Source organism: Ranitomeya imitator, chromosome 3, assembly GCF_032444005.1.
Source record: "Ranitomeya imitator isolate aRanImi1 chromosome 3, aRanImi1.pri, whole genome shotgun sequence".
NCBI classification, from domain to species: domain Eukaryota; kingdom Metazoa; phylum Chordata; class Amphibia; order Anura; family Dendrobatidae; genus Ranitomeya; species Ranitomeya imitator.
In genome coordinates, this window is record NC_091284.1 from 127,659,757 (window position 1) to 127,677,678 (window position 17,922).

General features: G+C 43.6%; 1 protein-coding gene across 1 annotated transcript in view; it reads right to left on the reverse strand.

Annotated features, from left to right (window-relative positions):
* LIMK1 (LIM domain kinase 1) overlaps window positions 1-8,837 on the reverse strand; it is a 133,941-nt gene extending 125,104 nt beyond the window's left edge. Inside the window, exon 1 of the mRNA XM_069761413.1 lies at window positions 8,613-8,837. Within this exon, the coding sequence (XP_069617514.1) occupies window positions 8,613-8,670 (58 nt within the window). The 5' untranslated portion in view covers window positions 8,671-8,837. The remainder of the gene's footprint in view (window positions 1-8,612) is intronic.
* Between the last annotated feature and the right edge of the window lie 9,085 nt (window positions 8,838-17,922).

Sequence of the window (17,922 nt, forward strand, 5' to 3'; positions counted from 1 at the left end):
AAAAAAATAAACCGTCACCCTCGCAGCGGTGACAGCCAGGGTCCTTCGGAGGGGTGAGTATATCCATATTTTTTATTTTTATTCTTTATTTTTTACATGAATAATGGATCCCAGGGCCTGAAGGAGAGTCTCCTCTCCTCCAGACCCTGGAAACCATCCAGGATACCTTCCGATATTTGTGTCCCGTTGACTTGCATCGGTATCGGGTATCGGTATCGGCGATATCCGATATTTTTTGGATATCGGCCGATACCATCCGATACCGATACCTTTGAATATCGGAAGGTATCGCTCAACACTAGTCATATCAAACAAATTTTACCACTATCATGAAGTACAATATGTCATGAAAAAACTTTTTCATAATCTGTGGGATCCGTTGAAGCGTTCCAGAGTTATTACCTCATAAAGTGACACTGGTCAGAATTGTAAGATTTAGCCTGGTCAAGAAGGTGAAAACAGGTTTGGAGGATAAAGGGGTTAATGTTATACCTTATGCTCAAAGCTTTATTGTACATTTTAGTACGTAATGCACATGACACAATCTGTAACACCATGTGCTTTGTAGACCAGCATCAGACCTGGTGATAACTACAGGGTCACACCAATACCCCCATCTCATTGTATCTACAGTAACCCACCAGATGCACTTATAGTAATTACTGCTGGTTCAGCCATCTGTCACCAGTCATTACCATGTGACATCTGTCTACTGTACAGTGCTAGCATCCACTATAGCGATATCATCAGCACCGGCCTACACTTAGTGCCAGAGACCGAGCACTGAACAGCGGCTACCCGCTCCTCTCACCCTCAGTAATTCACTGTAAGGGCTCATGCCCAAAACTGAATTCCTTGTAGGAGTACCATCTGTGGTTTTCACCGATAGCACTCATACCTATGATATTCTATTGGGCTGTGCACATGTCCGATTTTTTCCTCAAACCCAGTGATGGGAGGGAGAAATCAGAGATATGTCCGATTTTGATTTGAGTGCCGGATCCAAATCGGCAATGCAAGTCTGTAGATCCATGCAAAAACATCGGACTACACTCGGATGGCATCAGAGTGTGGCCCGATTTTCTCAAAATGTCAGAAAGGAGAAGGTGGAGAAACTTTTTTTTTCTCTCCATGTCCGAGAAAAGCTGATGCCACTCTGATCAATCTCAGATCATACACTCCTCAGAGTCTGATCAGAATAATCAGCCATTTTTCTGGGATGGATTCTTCCTAACAACTACCATAAATGTTCCAATCCAAAGTAATAAAGAAAAAATAAGCGCAATCTAAGTTGAGAAGGCAGTGGTGTAGCATGGGTTGTCAGTGCCCGGGGCAAGTTAAGTGTTTTGCGTCACTTAGCCAGTGAACCATTAGGCTATGTGCACACATTGCGGATTTTGCTGCGGATCCACAGCAGATTGGCCGCTGCGGATTCGCAGCAATTTTCCATGCTTTTACCGTACCATGTAAGCATATGGAAAACGAAATCTGCAGTGCACATGCTGCGGAAAAAAACGCGCGGAAATGCTGTGTTGTTTATTCCGCAGCATGTCAATTCTTTGTGCAGATTCCGCAGCGGTTTACACCTGCTCCTCAATAGGAATCCGCAGGTGTAAAACCGCAGGTGGAATCCGCACAAAAAACACAGGAAATCCGCTGTAAATCCGTGGGTAATCCGCAGTGCGTTTTACCTGGGGATTTTGCAAAAACGGTGCGGAAAAATCCACACACAAATCTGCAACGTGCACATAGCCTTAACCCTCTCGGAATCCCTTCTTACAGTCCAATAGTTGATCCCCGTATTCCCCAAGAACATGTATTTTAAGGCAAAATGGATGTAAATAATGTATGGCTACATTTATGTCTTCACTAGATGGTGGCCCGATTCTAACGCATCGGGTATTCTAGAATATGTATTTATGTATGTATATAGCAGCCACATAGTATATAGCACAGTCCACGTAGTATAAAGGAGCTATGTAGTATATAGCAGACAAATACTGTACTACGTGGCCTGTGCTATATACTATGTGGCTACAATATGCATACATATTGTAGAATACCCGATGCGTTAATACAGGCCACGCAATATATAACAGTGGCCACGCAGTATATAACACAGCCACGTACTATATAACACAGCCCACGCAGTATATAGCAGCCACGCAGTATATAACACAGGCCATGCAGTATATAACACTGGCCACGTAATATATAGCACAGCCCACGCAGTATATAGCAGCCACGTAGTATATAACACTGCCAACGCAGTATATAGCTGCCATGTAGTATATAACACAGGCCACATAATATATAGCACAGCCCACGCAGTATATAGCAGCCACGTAGTATATAACACTGCCCACGTAGTATATAACAGTGGCCACGCAGTATATAACAGTGGCCACGTAGTATATAGCATGCAGTATAGAACATAGCCCACGTAGTATATAGCACAGCCACGTAGTATATAACACTGCCCACATAGTATATAACACTGCCTATGAAGTATATAGCAGCCACACGGTATCTAACACAGCCCACATAGTATACAGCAGTGTGGACACCATATCCCTGTTAAAAAAATAATTAAAATAGAAAATAGTTATATACTCACCCCTGGGATCCAGTGAAGCTCCGGCGATACGTGCACAGCTGCCGCCATCTTCCGTTCACAAGATGCATTGCGAAATTACCCAGATGAATTAGCAATGCAGGAACGAAAGATGGCGGCAGGCGCGTGCGGCTCGGCGGACTACGGAGGGTGAGTATAGCAGGTTTTTTGTTTTTTTATTATTTTTAACATTACATTTTTTTACTATTGATGCCGTAAAGGCAGCATCAATAGTAAAAAGTTGGGGACACACAGGGTTAATAGCAGCGGTTACGGAGTGCGTTACCCGCGGCATAACGCGGTCCGTTACTGCCGGCATTAACCCTGTGTGAGCGGTGACTGGAGGGGAGTATGCGGGCGCCGGGCACTGACTGCGGGGAGTAAGTAGCGGCCATTTTCTTCCGGACTGTGCCTGTCGCTGATTAGTCGTGGCTGTTTTGCCACGACCAATCAGCAACTTGGATTTCCGTGACAGACAGAGGCTGCGACAAATGAATATCCGTGACAGACAGAAAGACAGACAGATGGAAGTGACCCTTAGACAATTATATAGTAGATATTCCATTTCACCGGTCCACTTGGAGGAACAAACGGAATTCATGTGCAAAAGTATCCAATGCCATCAGACTCATCAGTTATTGAAATGGAAGCACAGGGGTCACATTGATTATTGTGGGACCCATGTGGGTACTATTTGGTGCCATTTTTTACAATGAAAGAGAATGTTATTTTTATATTCTTAAAAGTGACATAAAACAAGACCCCAAAAAGACCCCATAACAATCACTATGCATCATTAATACAATGGGTCCTTATTGCACAAAAATTTCATTTATGTCTCTAAATGGAACAGACAAATGGAGTTTTTCCCTGCCTCCGGCCCATCACCTCGCATCTTCTAGTTGTTCTCCTGTCCTGCAGCCTGCCCGCGTCCATTTATAGTTTATTCCCCAAACTGAGTGTAGTAAATGAAATGCTAGGTGAAATCCCAAGAAACAATGAAAACCCTATATTAAGGGTCACCAATCTAACCCAAGAAGAGGTGCGAAACCGGCTAAATAAGATTAAAATAGATAAATCTCCGGGTCCGGATGGCATACACCCACGAGTACTAAGAGAACTAAGTAATGTAATAGATAAACCATTATTTCTTATTTTTAGTGACTCTATAGCGACAGGGTCTGTTCCGCAGGACTGGCGCATAGCAAATGTGGTGCCAATATTCAAAAAGGGCTCTAAAAGTGAACCTGGAAATTATAGGCCAGTAAGTCTAACCTCTATTGTTGGTAAAATATTTGAAGGGTTTCTGAGGGATGTTATTCTGGATTATCTCAATGAGAATAACTGTTTAACTCCATATCAGCATGGGTTTATGAGAAATCGCTCCTGTCAAACCAATCTAATCAGTTTTTATGAAGAGGTAAGCTATAGGCTGGACCATGGTGAGTCATTGGACGTGGTATATCTCGATTTTTCCAAAGCGTTTGATACCGTGCCGCACAAGAGGTTGGTACACAAAATGAGAATGCTTGGTCTGGGGGAAAATGTGTGTAAATGGGTTAGTAACTGGCTTAGTGATAGAAAGCAGAGGGTGGTTATAAATGGTATAGTCTCTAACTGGGTCGCTGTGACCAGTGGGGTACCGCAGGGGTCAGTATTGGGACCTGTTCTCTTCAACATATTCATTAATGATCTGGTAGAAGGTTTACACAGTAAAATATCGATATTTGCAGATGATACAAAACTATGTAAAGCAGTTAATACAAGAGAAGATAGTATTCTGCTACAGATGGATCTGGATAAGTTGGAAACTTGGGCTGAAAGGTGGCAGATGAGGTTTAACAATGATAAATGTAAGGTTATACACATGGGAAGAAGGAATCAATATCACCATTACACACTGAATGGGAAACCACTGGGTAAATCTGACAGGGAGAAGGACTTGGGGATCCTAGTTAATAATAAACTTACCTGGAGCAGCCAGTGCCAGGCAGCAGCTGCCAAGGCAAACAGGATCATGGGGTGCATTAAAAGAGGTCTGGATACACATGATGAGAGCATTATACTGCCTCTGTACAAATCCCTAGTTAGACCGCACATGGAGTACTGTGTCCAGTTTTGGGCACCGGTGCTCAGGAAGGATATAATGGAACTAGAGAGAGTACAAAGGAGGGCAACAAAATTAATAAAGGGGATGGGAGAACTACAATACCCAGATAGATTAGCGAAATTAGGATTATTTAGTCTAGAAAAAAGACGACTGAGGGGCGATCTAATAACCATGTATAAGTATATAAGGGGACAATACAAATATCTCGCTGAGGATCTGTTTATACCAAGGAAGGTGACGGGCACAAGGGGGCATTCTTTGCGTCTGGAGGAGAGAAGGTTTTTCCACCAACATAGAAGAGGATTCTTTACTGTTAGGGCAGTGGGAATCTGGAATTGCTTGCCTGAGGATGTGGTGATGGTGAACTCAGTCGAGGGGTTCAAGAGAGGCCTGGATGTCTTCCTGGAGCAGAACAATATTGTATCATACAATTAGGTTCTGTAGAAGGACGTAGATCTGGGGATTTATTATGATGGAATATAGGCTGAACTGGATGGACAAATGTCTTTTTTCGGCCTTACTAACTATGTTACTATGTTACTATGTTACCAATGTCTGCCGAAGGTGCCCTGAGAATAGTGCCCATAGCCCCATTCAGTATTGTCTATGTTCTTCACTCTTAATCTTTATGGTCTAAGAGCTGGACAGCCACTCTTAAAGTATATTTGTTGCTGCCAGTACAGTAGCAGTTGAAATGACTTTGTCATGCTGCTGCGCTCTGCATAGGCAGTGACCAAGATCACACAATTACTATTATTATACTTTGTCATCTGTGTAGATACTGCAGTTGGCAGAGAGCGGGCTGCCTTTCTCTGAATGAAGCCAGCGTCTGCTGAGTATTCAATATTCCCATGTACTCTTAGTAGAAGCAGCAGCGGCTTAGTGAACATTCTCGAGGAACGAGACCTGCTGTCTTGGATCATATTGACCTCAGAATTTGGCTCTGTAGGCTGAACTTCAAAGGAGACTGCAATTTATACTTTATACTGCGTTGGTGCAGTATACAGGATAAGTGATCAAATGATCACAGGTTAAAATCCCCTTGAAGGTCAAAAAAATAGCGTTAAAAATAAAAAAAAATGATTTAGTATGAAAAAAAAACTATAAAAGTTAGGCATTGCCATGATCTGAAGACTCAAATTGAGGGGTCATTTTTCCTGCACAATGAACTCGCATAATCAACAACTGAAAAATAATGCTGCAGATGAAATGATAATCTATGGGCATGATTGCTATGTGCGCATACAATGTTCATCAGCCTGGATTGACCAGTTTAATGGGAACCTGTCACCCCCCCCCCCCTGGTGTTTTTAACTAAAAGAGCCACCTTGTGCAGCACTAATGCTGCATTCTGTGAAGGTGGCTCTTTTTTGGGGGTGCCTTCCAACCCTGCAATATCACTTTTCCTAATTTGCCCGCCATACCTTTAGTCTGTCCGGGGGCATGTCTTTTTCCCCCGGACACAAACACCTCCCAGCCATCCCTCAGCCCCTCTGTGAGCCGCCTCCTTCAGTAACATACCCGGCACCTGTGCTATAAGTTCCTTTTTCGGGCATGCGCAGTTTGCGCTGCCCTTCGACTCCCATCACATGATGGGAACTTACAGCGCAGGCGCCGGGGACATTAATGAAGGCAGAGGAGGTGGTACCCGGTGCAAGGAGGGGCTGACGGATGGCTGGGAGGCGTTTGTGTCAGGGGGAAAAGACTTGCCCCCCAGACAGACTAAAGGTATGGCGGGCTAATTATAAAAAGTGATATTGCAGCGTTGGAAGGGACCTCCCAAATAAGAGCCACCTTGACAGAATGCAGCATTAGTGCTGCACAAGGTGGCTCTTTCAGTTAAAAACGCCAGGGGGAGTGACAGGTTACCTTTAAAGCACCACTCCAGTGTTTTTTTTTTATTTCAATGCTGGAGTGGTGCCACTAATGTTAGTTTCTTAACCCTAGCAATATACTTGCCAGACCCCATGTTCAGCTCTTCCTAGCATTCCTGTGGTCCTGCGACGCCATCTAGTGACCATAACTTCTGACTAACCGGAAGTCAGAGGTAACAGTCGAAAACCCTCACTCTAAGTCAATTAGACCAACGTACTGGTCTCGTTCTGGCTGTCATAGAATTACACTGGGTAGTGACCTTCGGCTCACCCAGCAAACACAGGAGCCATCCGGCAGGTCACACCCTGCAGAAGACCACCGGAACAGCACCGGTAACAGATGAAGATGGCGGCTGGTAAGTATAGTACTAGCGACAGGGAACTTAAGTTATTAGCACCACTCCAGCAGTAAGTTTATAGAAAGCCAACCGTTTAAATGATCTAAGGTTCACCTGTGCAACCCGCAGAATCGCGGAAAGTAATGTGCTACCCCATCTTCTACCAGGCACAGTATGACCAGGAGCATGGAAGAAATCATTAGCAAAAAGGCAGAATATATCATTTCTCCACAAATATACCATTAATATGAGGCATAGAGGTAGGACTAGTGTAATATTTCTATTACCTGTATGCCCATATTAATAGGTCATACATGTCCCGGGTGACAGATTCACTTTAATGAACGCTACATGTCATAGAGTTCACTGTTCTTGGCAGGACACGTTGAGTACATGTGAGCGCTTTGCTCATTGATTGGGTGACTGGTGGTCTGTTTAGACCATCTGATAATCGGAAAACAAGCTCTCCGTCCATAGCAATTATTATTATGCTTTGTTTATATAGCACCATTAATTCCACAGCGCTTTACACACATCATCATCACTGTCCCCGATGGGACTTACAATCTAAATTCCCTATCAGTAGGTCTTTGGAGTGTGGAAGGAAATCCACGCAAACACGGGGAGAACACATATGCTCCTTGCAGATGTTGTCCTTGGTGAGATTTGAACCCAGGATCCCAGCGCTGCAATGGTAACCATTGAGCCACCATGATGAAACTCCAAACCTTCTGCCACCGTAGCATAAGCAGTACCATCACCAGCGCCACCATTCACAAACATAATGCTGCATTGATCACCATCCATTGCGTACAATATAGATTTAATCTGTTTGTAACAAGTGTCTATGAATAAGAGGGCAGAGTCCACATAGGAGTGTTGCCTATCTCCTCTCACTGCACTACCTATTGCCTCTTGCACAGTCCCACCTTGCTACCAGCTGAAAATGACTATATTCACACCAACTACATACCCCAAGGTCTCTATATGGGAAATCCCACCTCTGCCACCATTCAGCCTACGTACAGTATAGTATGCATTCAGCGCAAAGACTCAGGAGTGACCAGCCGTTCATGTCCTAGTGCTTGTCTCAGTAATTGGACATCAGCAAGGTAACCATAGACGTAACTACTAGATCTCATAAAAGAGTCCTGATATTTATCTAATTAGCTTAAATTAACAGCAAAATTCAGAATGATAATAAAGTCCTTTTCTACCTGGAAACCCCATGATTTGTCCATCCAATATGAGCGACCGTGAAGCATCTTATGCAACTTGTCGGTTTCCATGCACGCGGTTCTGACAGAAAAAAAATCCCAAACATTTTCCTAAGGGTTCGATCACACCCCACCACCACAGACCTGGTGGTTATTGCCGACTTCACCACCTTATGCAGATGAACTACTATATGTAGAGAGGCGTAGCTAGGGGGGCTACCAAGGCACCAGGTGCTCTTAGGGGGATACGCCAACAATGCTCTCCACCTTGGCCAGGATATTTAGATACAGAGCTGGGGTACCAGACGAAAGCTTAGCCCCAGATGAAAGACAGCCTGGCTACGGCTGCGGTACCATGCAGAATAGCTGCATCCACTGCACCAGCACCATCATAGGGGCCAACCACAGTCCAGGCAGCAGACTGCACCATGCTGCACTGATCATATAGTCATGCCTCACCTTCCTCTTCTCCCATGTGTTCCTCACTCCAGGAGCAGCACAGTAACATCAACCTCATTCACCCCACGTGTGTGAGGCCGCAGGTCAGGGGGTCCCAGTATGTGTGTCCCCTTGTTCAGTGAGCTTGTGTCCCTCCTGGCTTGTCCCTTGCATGGGAAGCACTGCTACACACAGATGCTACCCAGCAGAATGGGAGGAGGAAGGACAACCATGCAGATTTCCCTGGGAGAGATGCTCCTCTATGAGTGTGTGAGAGGCTGTGTCACAGGCAGGCTTGCATCAGGCAGTAGCGTAGAGGCGATCCTACGAGCGCTCGCCACAATGCTGCGTCAATCCTGAGCATAGCAATTACCACGTTTATGGGATTACATCACCTCGTACACAGCCTACATTCCCCCCCCTTCTTACCCAATAACTATTAGATATTGCGCTGATGTACGGGGTTGCCAACGAGCTTCATTTTTACGACAATTTACCCAAAAATCACATACTTACAATATTCTTTATAGGCAAATTAGAAAAGTAAATTCTAAAGATTATAAGTGAGGTGTCGCCACAGCCCAGAATAGCAGTATGAAGACATTAGACGCAATTTATGGATACATTGCAATTCTGTAACATAGGAAACTGTAAATGATTAATAGCTGCTATTGTAAAAAAAAAAACATTGCAAACAGATGATAAATGAGAAAAAAATCATCCCACTTTTCTGGATGAAAATAGGACTAATTTTTTATACCATCGTGTGACCCTTCGTGAACTGTGAAGGGTAATAATTACAGCTAACCTGTACAAGATCCTGCCCCTAGAAAGAAAAGCATGGACCCATCCTTTTCTTTGATGGAATTAGAAAAAAGTGCCTAATTTTACAGTCTGTCGAGGATTTTCAGAGTTGGCAACCATGATTATGTCCAGGTATTTACACAGAAGCCTAATGTACGCCGGCCAAACAAATCTAGGGGAGAGTCAGCACTGTCGATTCATCACTGGAAGGCCAGATTAGGAGATAGCGTCTATAAGAAATTCCAATATGTGATAAAACCATCGATCACTAACATACAGGTGCACCTCACAAAATTAGAATATCATCAAAAGTGAATTTATTTCAGTTCTTCAATACAAAAAGTGAAACTCATACATTTTATAGAGTCATTAAAAACAGAGTGATCTATCTCAAGTGTTTATTTCTGTTGATGTTGATGATTATGGCTTACAGCCAATGAAAACCCAAAAGTCAGTATCTCAGTAAATTAGAATACTTTATAACACCAGCTTGAAACATTTATTTTAAAATTTGAAATGTTGGCCTACTGAAATGTATGTTCAGTAAATGCACTCAATCCTTGGTCGGGGCTCCTCTTCCATCAATTACTGCATCAACGTGGCATGGAGGCGATCAGCCTGTGGCACTACTGAGGTGCTATGGAAGCCCAGGTTGATTTGATAGCAGCTTTCAGCTCATCTGCATTGTTGGGTCTGGTGTCTCTCATCTTCATCTTGACAATACTCCATAGATTCTGTATGGGGTTATGGTCGGGTGAGTTTGCTGGCCAATCAAGCACAGTGATACTGTTGTTTTTAGACCAGGCATTGGTACTTTTTGCAGTGTGGACAGGTGCCAAGTCCTGCTGGAGAATGAAATTTCCTTCTCCAAAAAGCTTGTCGGCAGAGGGAAGCATGAAGTGCACTAAAATGTCCCGGTAGACGGCTGCGCTGACTTTGGTCTTGATAAAACACAGTGGACCTACACCAGCAGATGACATGGCTCCCAAAACCTCATTGATTGTGGATACTTCACACCAAATGGTTGCAATGAAACAAAGAGTGAAAAATGTAAAGGGGTATGAATACTTTCCATATCCACTGTATATGCAAGCAAAATACAACGTAAATAATGGGGTTGTCCACTACTAGGAAAACCCCTTCATGAACTGAATGTTTGGCCCAGATAACCTTTAGAATCTATACTCCCCGCCCATGCCAGCAGTGTCTGTACTTGCTCTCCCTGGAGTTCTCATGCAGTGTTGTGCCACGTGACCCCATCAGAGAGCAGCAACAGCCTGGACTTCCACTTCATGTTCAGTCTGTACGTAGCTCTTCCAGCGCTGAAAAAGTAATTACGGAAACGGGGCCGGCATGGGAGGTGAGTATAGGTTTTTATTTTATTTTATTTAGTTCAACAAGGGGTTGTCCTAGTAGTGTCCTAGAGGGTGCCAATCTCTCCAATGCTGGGACTCCCTAAATCCTTAGAGATGAGGCCTCAAATGGTCTGGCCCAAGATGTTGTGCACTTGGTTGTCCACACCTAGTCTTCTCATGTCAAGCCGAACAACGCGTCACAGAGTCACCAATAACAGATCCAGAGTTGCACCGCCCTAGCCAGGCTTTCTCCAAGGATCCACAGCTTCGCTTTCATTCTGGACTCTGCTTCGACTCCTCCCGACCACCAAACGCCAAAAACACATGCGCTCCAACTCCGGCCTCTCACCGTTGCCTTTTACTGGCCAGATTATTTATTACATCACAAATCTCCAACAATACAGTAAACTGTGATTAACTCTTAGGCTTCTTTCACACTTCCGTCTTCTGCTGTGCATCATTGTGCAGTAAAATGACGTATCGACGGACGTTATGAAAATAGTGAAAAACGTGCGTGACGCATCCAGTGTAATGACAGATGCGTCGTTTGTGTTGTTGCCCCAATTTCAATGGAGAAATTTCAGGGAATCAAATGTGAGAGAGAGAGAGACTTTTTCCTGGATTTGAAAATCCTTCCGGGCATGCTCAGAGGGGGAAAACGTGATACGTTGCTGGATTCCTGTGTGTGGCGGTCAGCGATGGATCCTGCGTCCATAGGCTTCCATTATAGCCGACGACGGGCAGCGCAGGACGCTTCGCAGACCGATTTTCCGACGTGCAGAAAAACCGTTCCTCTGAACGTTTTCTCCGCACGATGGACCGCTATTTTCCGACGGATCCAATGCACAACGGATGAAACGGATGGCCATCCGTCACAATCCGTCGCTAATACAAGTCTATGGGAAAATGCAGGATCCTGCCAATTTTTTTGCAGGATCCTGCATTCTGAAAAAACGACGGATTGTGACGGGAGCTCAAAGACGGAAGGGTGAAAGAGGCCTTACATGTGTATCAGTAAAGCAACAGGTGAGTTTTGCACAAGAATTGCGTTTGTTCCTCGGATTTAAAAAAATGTTTGGAAAATGCCAGTAAAAAAACACCTAAAAAAATAAGGACAAAAATAAAATAAAAACAAGAACGTAGAAGCGCTCAGGAAACGTATAAAAAAGAATACAAAAAAAAATGATTCAGGTTTACAAAACTTCATAATTTCCGAAGCACCTTGTGCTTGAAAAGAGACAGTTTTGACAACTGGAAAAAGGCAAGGTGTGAACATTGCCTTATAGAGCTTACTCTATTTTTGAAAACAGCGGTTGTGCAGCAGCTGCAGTTTGCATTATGCGTGTCTGTGTCTGTTGTAAAGCAACATAATGCAAAGCTCAGATTCAGCAGAACTATGTTTTGAAAAGGGATTTTCTTGTCAATCTGTGATTGACATAAAGCTTTTCCTTAGGCTTCGCATGTTTACATGTTGAGGTAGTGATACAGATTTTTGGCATTACATCAGATCACAGTATGAATGGAGTTTTTGTAACCCTGTTTAAATGCATCATAAATAAATCTGTGCAGTTTTTTTGCAGTTTTTTTTTGTCCGCAGCACAACCAAAAAAAAATCCACATGAATAAGTAGTATGCTATTTATTCCACATGAGAAAGTCTTGATTTTGCCCAATGTGATTTTGCCCCATGTGATTTAACCCGATGCGATTTAGCCCCACTGAGAGCTTTCTGATGAAGCTGTTGTACTTACTTTGAAAATACATTATTATTCTTACTTATTATTATAGCGCCATTTATTTAATCTCAGAATGGCCACATAATCCTTTTTATACGTTTCCCTAGCTAATATTTGAATGATAATTTTAACCATTTCAGGATGGGGTAATTTTTCCCTCTTCCTGACCAGGCATATTTTTGTTGTTTTTTTCATACATACGGTTTAAAGTGCTGTAAAATTTTTTTTTTCCTTATTCAGATATTCAAGTAATTTTTGCGTCTTTTTTGTGATACATGGGGCTTAATTTTTATGTTCTTTTCAAAGTCCACCTTTTTTTGCTGATATCGGGTGAGATTAGTGGGAAAACCAAAAGGTTTTCTTTACATTTTTCTTCTTGCCAAAAAAAAAAACACTTAAATAAATCTGAAAATGAGTTCCACTTGTGTGTAACAAATATTGTTTTATATATTTTACAACTTTTTTTTTTTTGCTTTTTCTTTAGAGAGGTAGGGCAAGTAACAATAACTTGGGCTTGCATTGGATTTTTATTTAATAATTTTTACCAGTTTTTTATTTATTTATTTGTTATTTATTTCACATATTGTGCCTCCCCCCATCCCAATAAGGTCATAGAAGACCTTTCTGGGACATTTCAAAATTTAAATCCTATTTTTTCATATTCCTGATTACCACTGTAACTGGGGCTGTTATATCAGCCCCAGTTACAGTGAAAATGCAGCCTCATTTCAGCAGGACAGAGTGGGTCTCCTAGGACCCTACAGCTACTGTTCCTTCCCTACATCCAGTGAACACAGGACTGTTGTGTCAGGAGGAGGAAGCATCCTTCAGCGATCAGGAAGACAGAGACGGTAACAAACTGTCCCTGCCTTTTCTATGGTGAGATCGGCTGTTTCTGATAGCTGGCTCCCCACTCCGCATCTGTGCAATTGTGTGCAGCTTCTCTACAATCCAGTGACATTTTAATGTCTTTGGCTGGTCTGCAAGTAGTTAGTCCAAGTCTAACAGGACTCATAAAATGCACATTTTAATATCAGGATTATATAGTCATTCTGACAGTGTTTTAAGTAAGTACACTAGCTTCACCAGCCGTGAGGTTTATTGAATTTTTTATGCAGTTTGTACTGGAAAATCTGGTGGCAGGACCACTTTAAAATGTTAAAGTACTGCTCTTGAGCTTAACTAAAGAGGTTGCCCACTACTTTTACATTGATGACCTATCTTTAGGTCCCCGCCGCCAATTAGCTATACTCTGCAAGTACTCACTTGCCAAGCTGCTCCATCTGCACATCCGCCTCCCATTGATTTGAATAGGAATACCAAGCCTCGGCCACTACCAGAAGATGGAACAGCTCAGCAAATGAGTACTTCCGGCCAAAGCCTGCCGACACCGATAACAGCTGATCGGCGGGGGGTTCCGGGTGTCGGACCCAGCCGATCAGACATTGATGACTTTTCCTAGGGATTGGTCATCAATGTAAAGTTGATGGACAACCTCTTTAACTTCACATATAACATATTATTAAATACTAAATGGTGGCCCGATTCTAACGCATCGGGTATCCTAGAATATGTATGCAGTTTATTTATGAAGTTTTCAGAATAATGCAATTTATACACAGGATTCGACCGGCCGGGCGATACCAATTAGCGAAGCGTGGTTCAAATTCTGCGCCAATTCGCGGCCGGACTGCGCCTGTCGCTGATTGTTTGTGGCTGGCCGGGCGTGAGCAATCAGTGAAGCCAGGGCCGTCTCCAGGTAATTGAGAGCCCCGGGCGAAAGAGTCTCAGTGGGCCCCCTCTTTAACACATACCACGATTCATGATGCACATATACAGCAGAGCAATATACCACAGCCAAGTAGCATATAACACAGCCCATGTAGCATATTACACAGCCCACATAGCATATAGCACAGCCACGTAGCATTTAGCACAGGCCACGTAGTATATAGCACAGCCCACGCAGTATATAGCACAGCCCATGTAGTATATAACACAGCCCATGTAGTATATAACATAGGCCACATAGTGTATAACAGAGCCACGTAGTATATAGCACAGCCACGTAGTATATTGCCCAGCCATGTATATTGCACAGCTACGTAGTATATAGCACAGCCCACATAGTATATAACACAGCCACGTAGTATATAGCACAGCTCACGCAGTATATAACACAGCCACATAGTATATAGCACAGCCACGTAGTAAATAGCACAGCCCACGCAGTGTATAACGCAGCCCACGCATTGTATAACACAGCCCACGCAGTATACAGCACAGCCAACGCAGTGTATAAAACAGCCCATGTAGTATATAGCACAGCCCACGTAGTATATAGCACAGCCCACGTAGTATATAACACAGCCATGTAGTATATAGCACAGCCACGTAGTATATTGCCCAGCCATATATATTGCACAGCTACGTAGTATATAGCACAGCCCACGTAGTATATAACACAGCCACGTAGTATAGAGCACAGCCACGTAGTATATTGCCCAGCCATGTATATTGCACAGCTATATAGTATATAACACAGCCACGTAGTATATAACACAGCCACATAGTACATAGCACAGCTTATGTAGTATATAGCACAGCTCACGCAGTACATAACACAGCCACATATTATATTGCCCAGCCACATAATATATTGCACAGCTACGTAGTATATAGCACAGCCCACATAGTATATAACATAGCCACGTAGTATATAGCACAGCTCACATAGTATATAGCACAGCTCACACAGTATATAACAAAGCCACGTAGTATATTGCCCAGCCACGTAATATATTGCAGAGCTACGTAGTATATAGCACAGCTCACGCAGTATATAGCACAGCTCACGCAGTATATAACACAGCCACGTAGTATATTGCCCAGCCACGTAATATATTGCACAGCCCATGTAGTATATAGCACAGAGACGCAGTATATAACACTGCCCACGTATGATATAGCACAGCGATGTAGTATATAGCACAGCCCACATAGTATATTGTTATGAACTGGTGGTTTAGGAGCAACATGGGACGAGCTCTGAAGGAGGTGGTACCTGTACTGACCGCAGTCCCTAAGCTCAACACAACACTAGAAGTAGCCGTGGGATGCTCCTGTCACTCCCTAGGCACCTCGTCACAGCCTGAGAACTAACTAATAATAATAATAATAATTTTTATTTATATAGCGCCAACATATTCCGCAGCGCTTTACAAATTATAGAGGGGACTTGTACAGACAATAGACATTACAGCATAACAGAAATACAGTTCAAAATAGATACCAGGAGGAATGAGGGCCCTGCTCGCAAGCTTACAAACTATGAGGAAAAGGGGAGACACGAGAGGTGGATGGTAACAATTGCTTTAGTTATTCGGACCGGCCATAGTGTAAGGCTCGGGTGTTCATGTAAAGCTGCATGAACCAGTTAACTGCCTAAGTATATAGCAGTACAGACACAGAGGGCTATTAACTGCATAAAGTGAATGAGAACATGATGCGAGGAACCTGATTGTTTTTTTTTTTATAAATAGGCCACACAGGGATCGTTAGGTTAATGCATTGAGGCGGTAGGCCAGTCTGAACAAATGAGTTTTTAGGGTACGCTTAAAACTGTGGGGATTGGGGATTAATCATATTAACCTAGGTAGTGCATTCCAAAGAATCGGCGCAGCACGTGTAAAGTCTTGGAGACGGGAGTGGGAGGTTCTGATTATTGAGGATGCTAACCTGAGGTCATTAGCGGAGCGGAGGGCACGGGTAGGGTGGTAGACTGAGAAAGATAGAAATAGGAAAACTATCTTGCCACAGAGAAAATCCCCAAAGGATAGATAGCCCCCCACAAGTAATGACTGTGAGTGGAGAGGGAAAAGACATACACAGAATGAAACCAGGATGTAGCACAGGAGGCCAGTCTAGCTAAATAGATAGGACAGGATAGAATACTGTGCGGTCAGTATTAAAAACTACAAAAATCCACACAGAGTTTACAAAAATCTCCACACCTGACTAAATGACTAAAGGTGTGGAGGGTAAATCTGCTTCCCAGAGCTTCCAGTTTAACTGAATTAATCCATACTGACAAGCTGGACAAAACATAGAAAGCACAGAACGAATAAGTCCACAACCTGTGGACAGAAAAGAGCAAGCAAGGACTTAACTTTGCTGAACTGGTCAGGATATCAGGGAAATCCAAGAGAGATGTGAATCCAACCAGGAACCATTGACAAGTGGCACTAGCTGAAGGGAAGAGCCAGGCATAAATAGCCGAGCAGAAAGACAATCAGTGGAAGCAGCTGCAGACTGCTAAATCCAAGGAGCAGCCATACCACTTAAAACCACTGGAGGGAGCCCAAGAGCAGAACTCACAAAAGTGCCACTTACAACCACCGGAGGGAGCCCAAGAGCGGAATTCACAACAGTACCCCCCCCTTGAGGAGGGGTCACCAAACCCTCACCAGAGCCCCCAGGCCGATCAGGACAAGCCAAGTGAAAAGCACGAACCAAATCGGCGGCATGGACATCGGAGACAACAACCCAAGAATTATCCTCCTGGCCATAACCCCTCCACTTGACAAGATACTGAAGCCTCCGCCTCGAAAAACGAGAATCCAAAATCTTCTCAACTTCATATTCCAACTCTCCCTCAACCAACACCGGGGCAGGAGGATCAACCGAGGGAACAACGGGCACCACATATCTCCGCAACAAAGATCTATGGAAAACATTATGAATGGCAAAAGAGGCTGGAAGAGCCAAACGAAAAGACACCGGATTGATAATTTCAGAAATCTTATAAGGACCAATAAACCGAGGCTTAAACTTAGGGGAAGAAACCTTCATAGGAACATGACGAGAAGACAACCAAACCAAATCCCCCACATGAAGCCGGGGACCAACACACCGACGGCGGTTAGCAAAACGTTGAACCTTTTCCTGAGACAACGTCAAATTGTCCACCACATGAGTCCAAATCTGCTGCAGCCTGTCCACCACAGAATCTACACCAGGACAATCAGAAGGCTCAACCTGCCCTGAAGAAAAACGAGGATGAAAACCAAAATTACAAAAGAAAGGTAAAACCAAAGTAGCCGAACTAGCCCGATTATTAAGGGCAAACTCGGCCAACGGCAAGAAATCCACCCAATCATCCTGATCAGCAGACACAAAGCATCTCAAATAGGTTTCCAAGGTCTAATTAGTTCGCTCAGTTTGGCCATTAGTCTGAGGATGAAACGCCGAAGAAAAAGACAAATCAATGCCCATCCTAGCACAAAAGGCCCGCCAAAACCTAGAGACAAACTGAGAACCTCTGTCAGACACAATGTTCTCCGGAATGCCATGCAAACGAACCACATGCTGAAAAAACAATGGAACCAAATCTGAGGAGGAAGGCAACTTAGGCAAAGGTACCAGTTGGACCATTTTA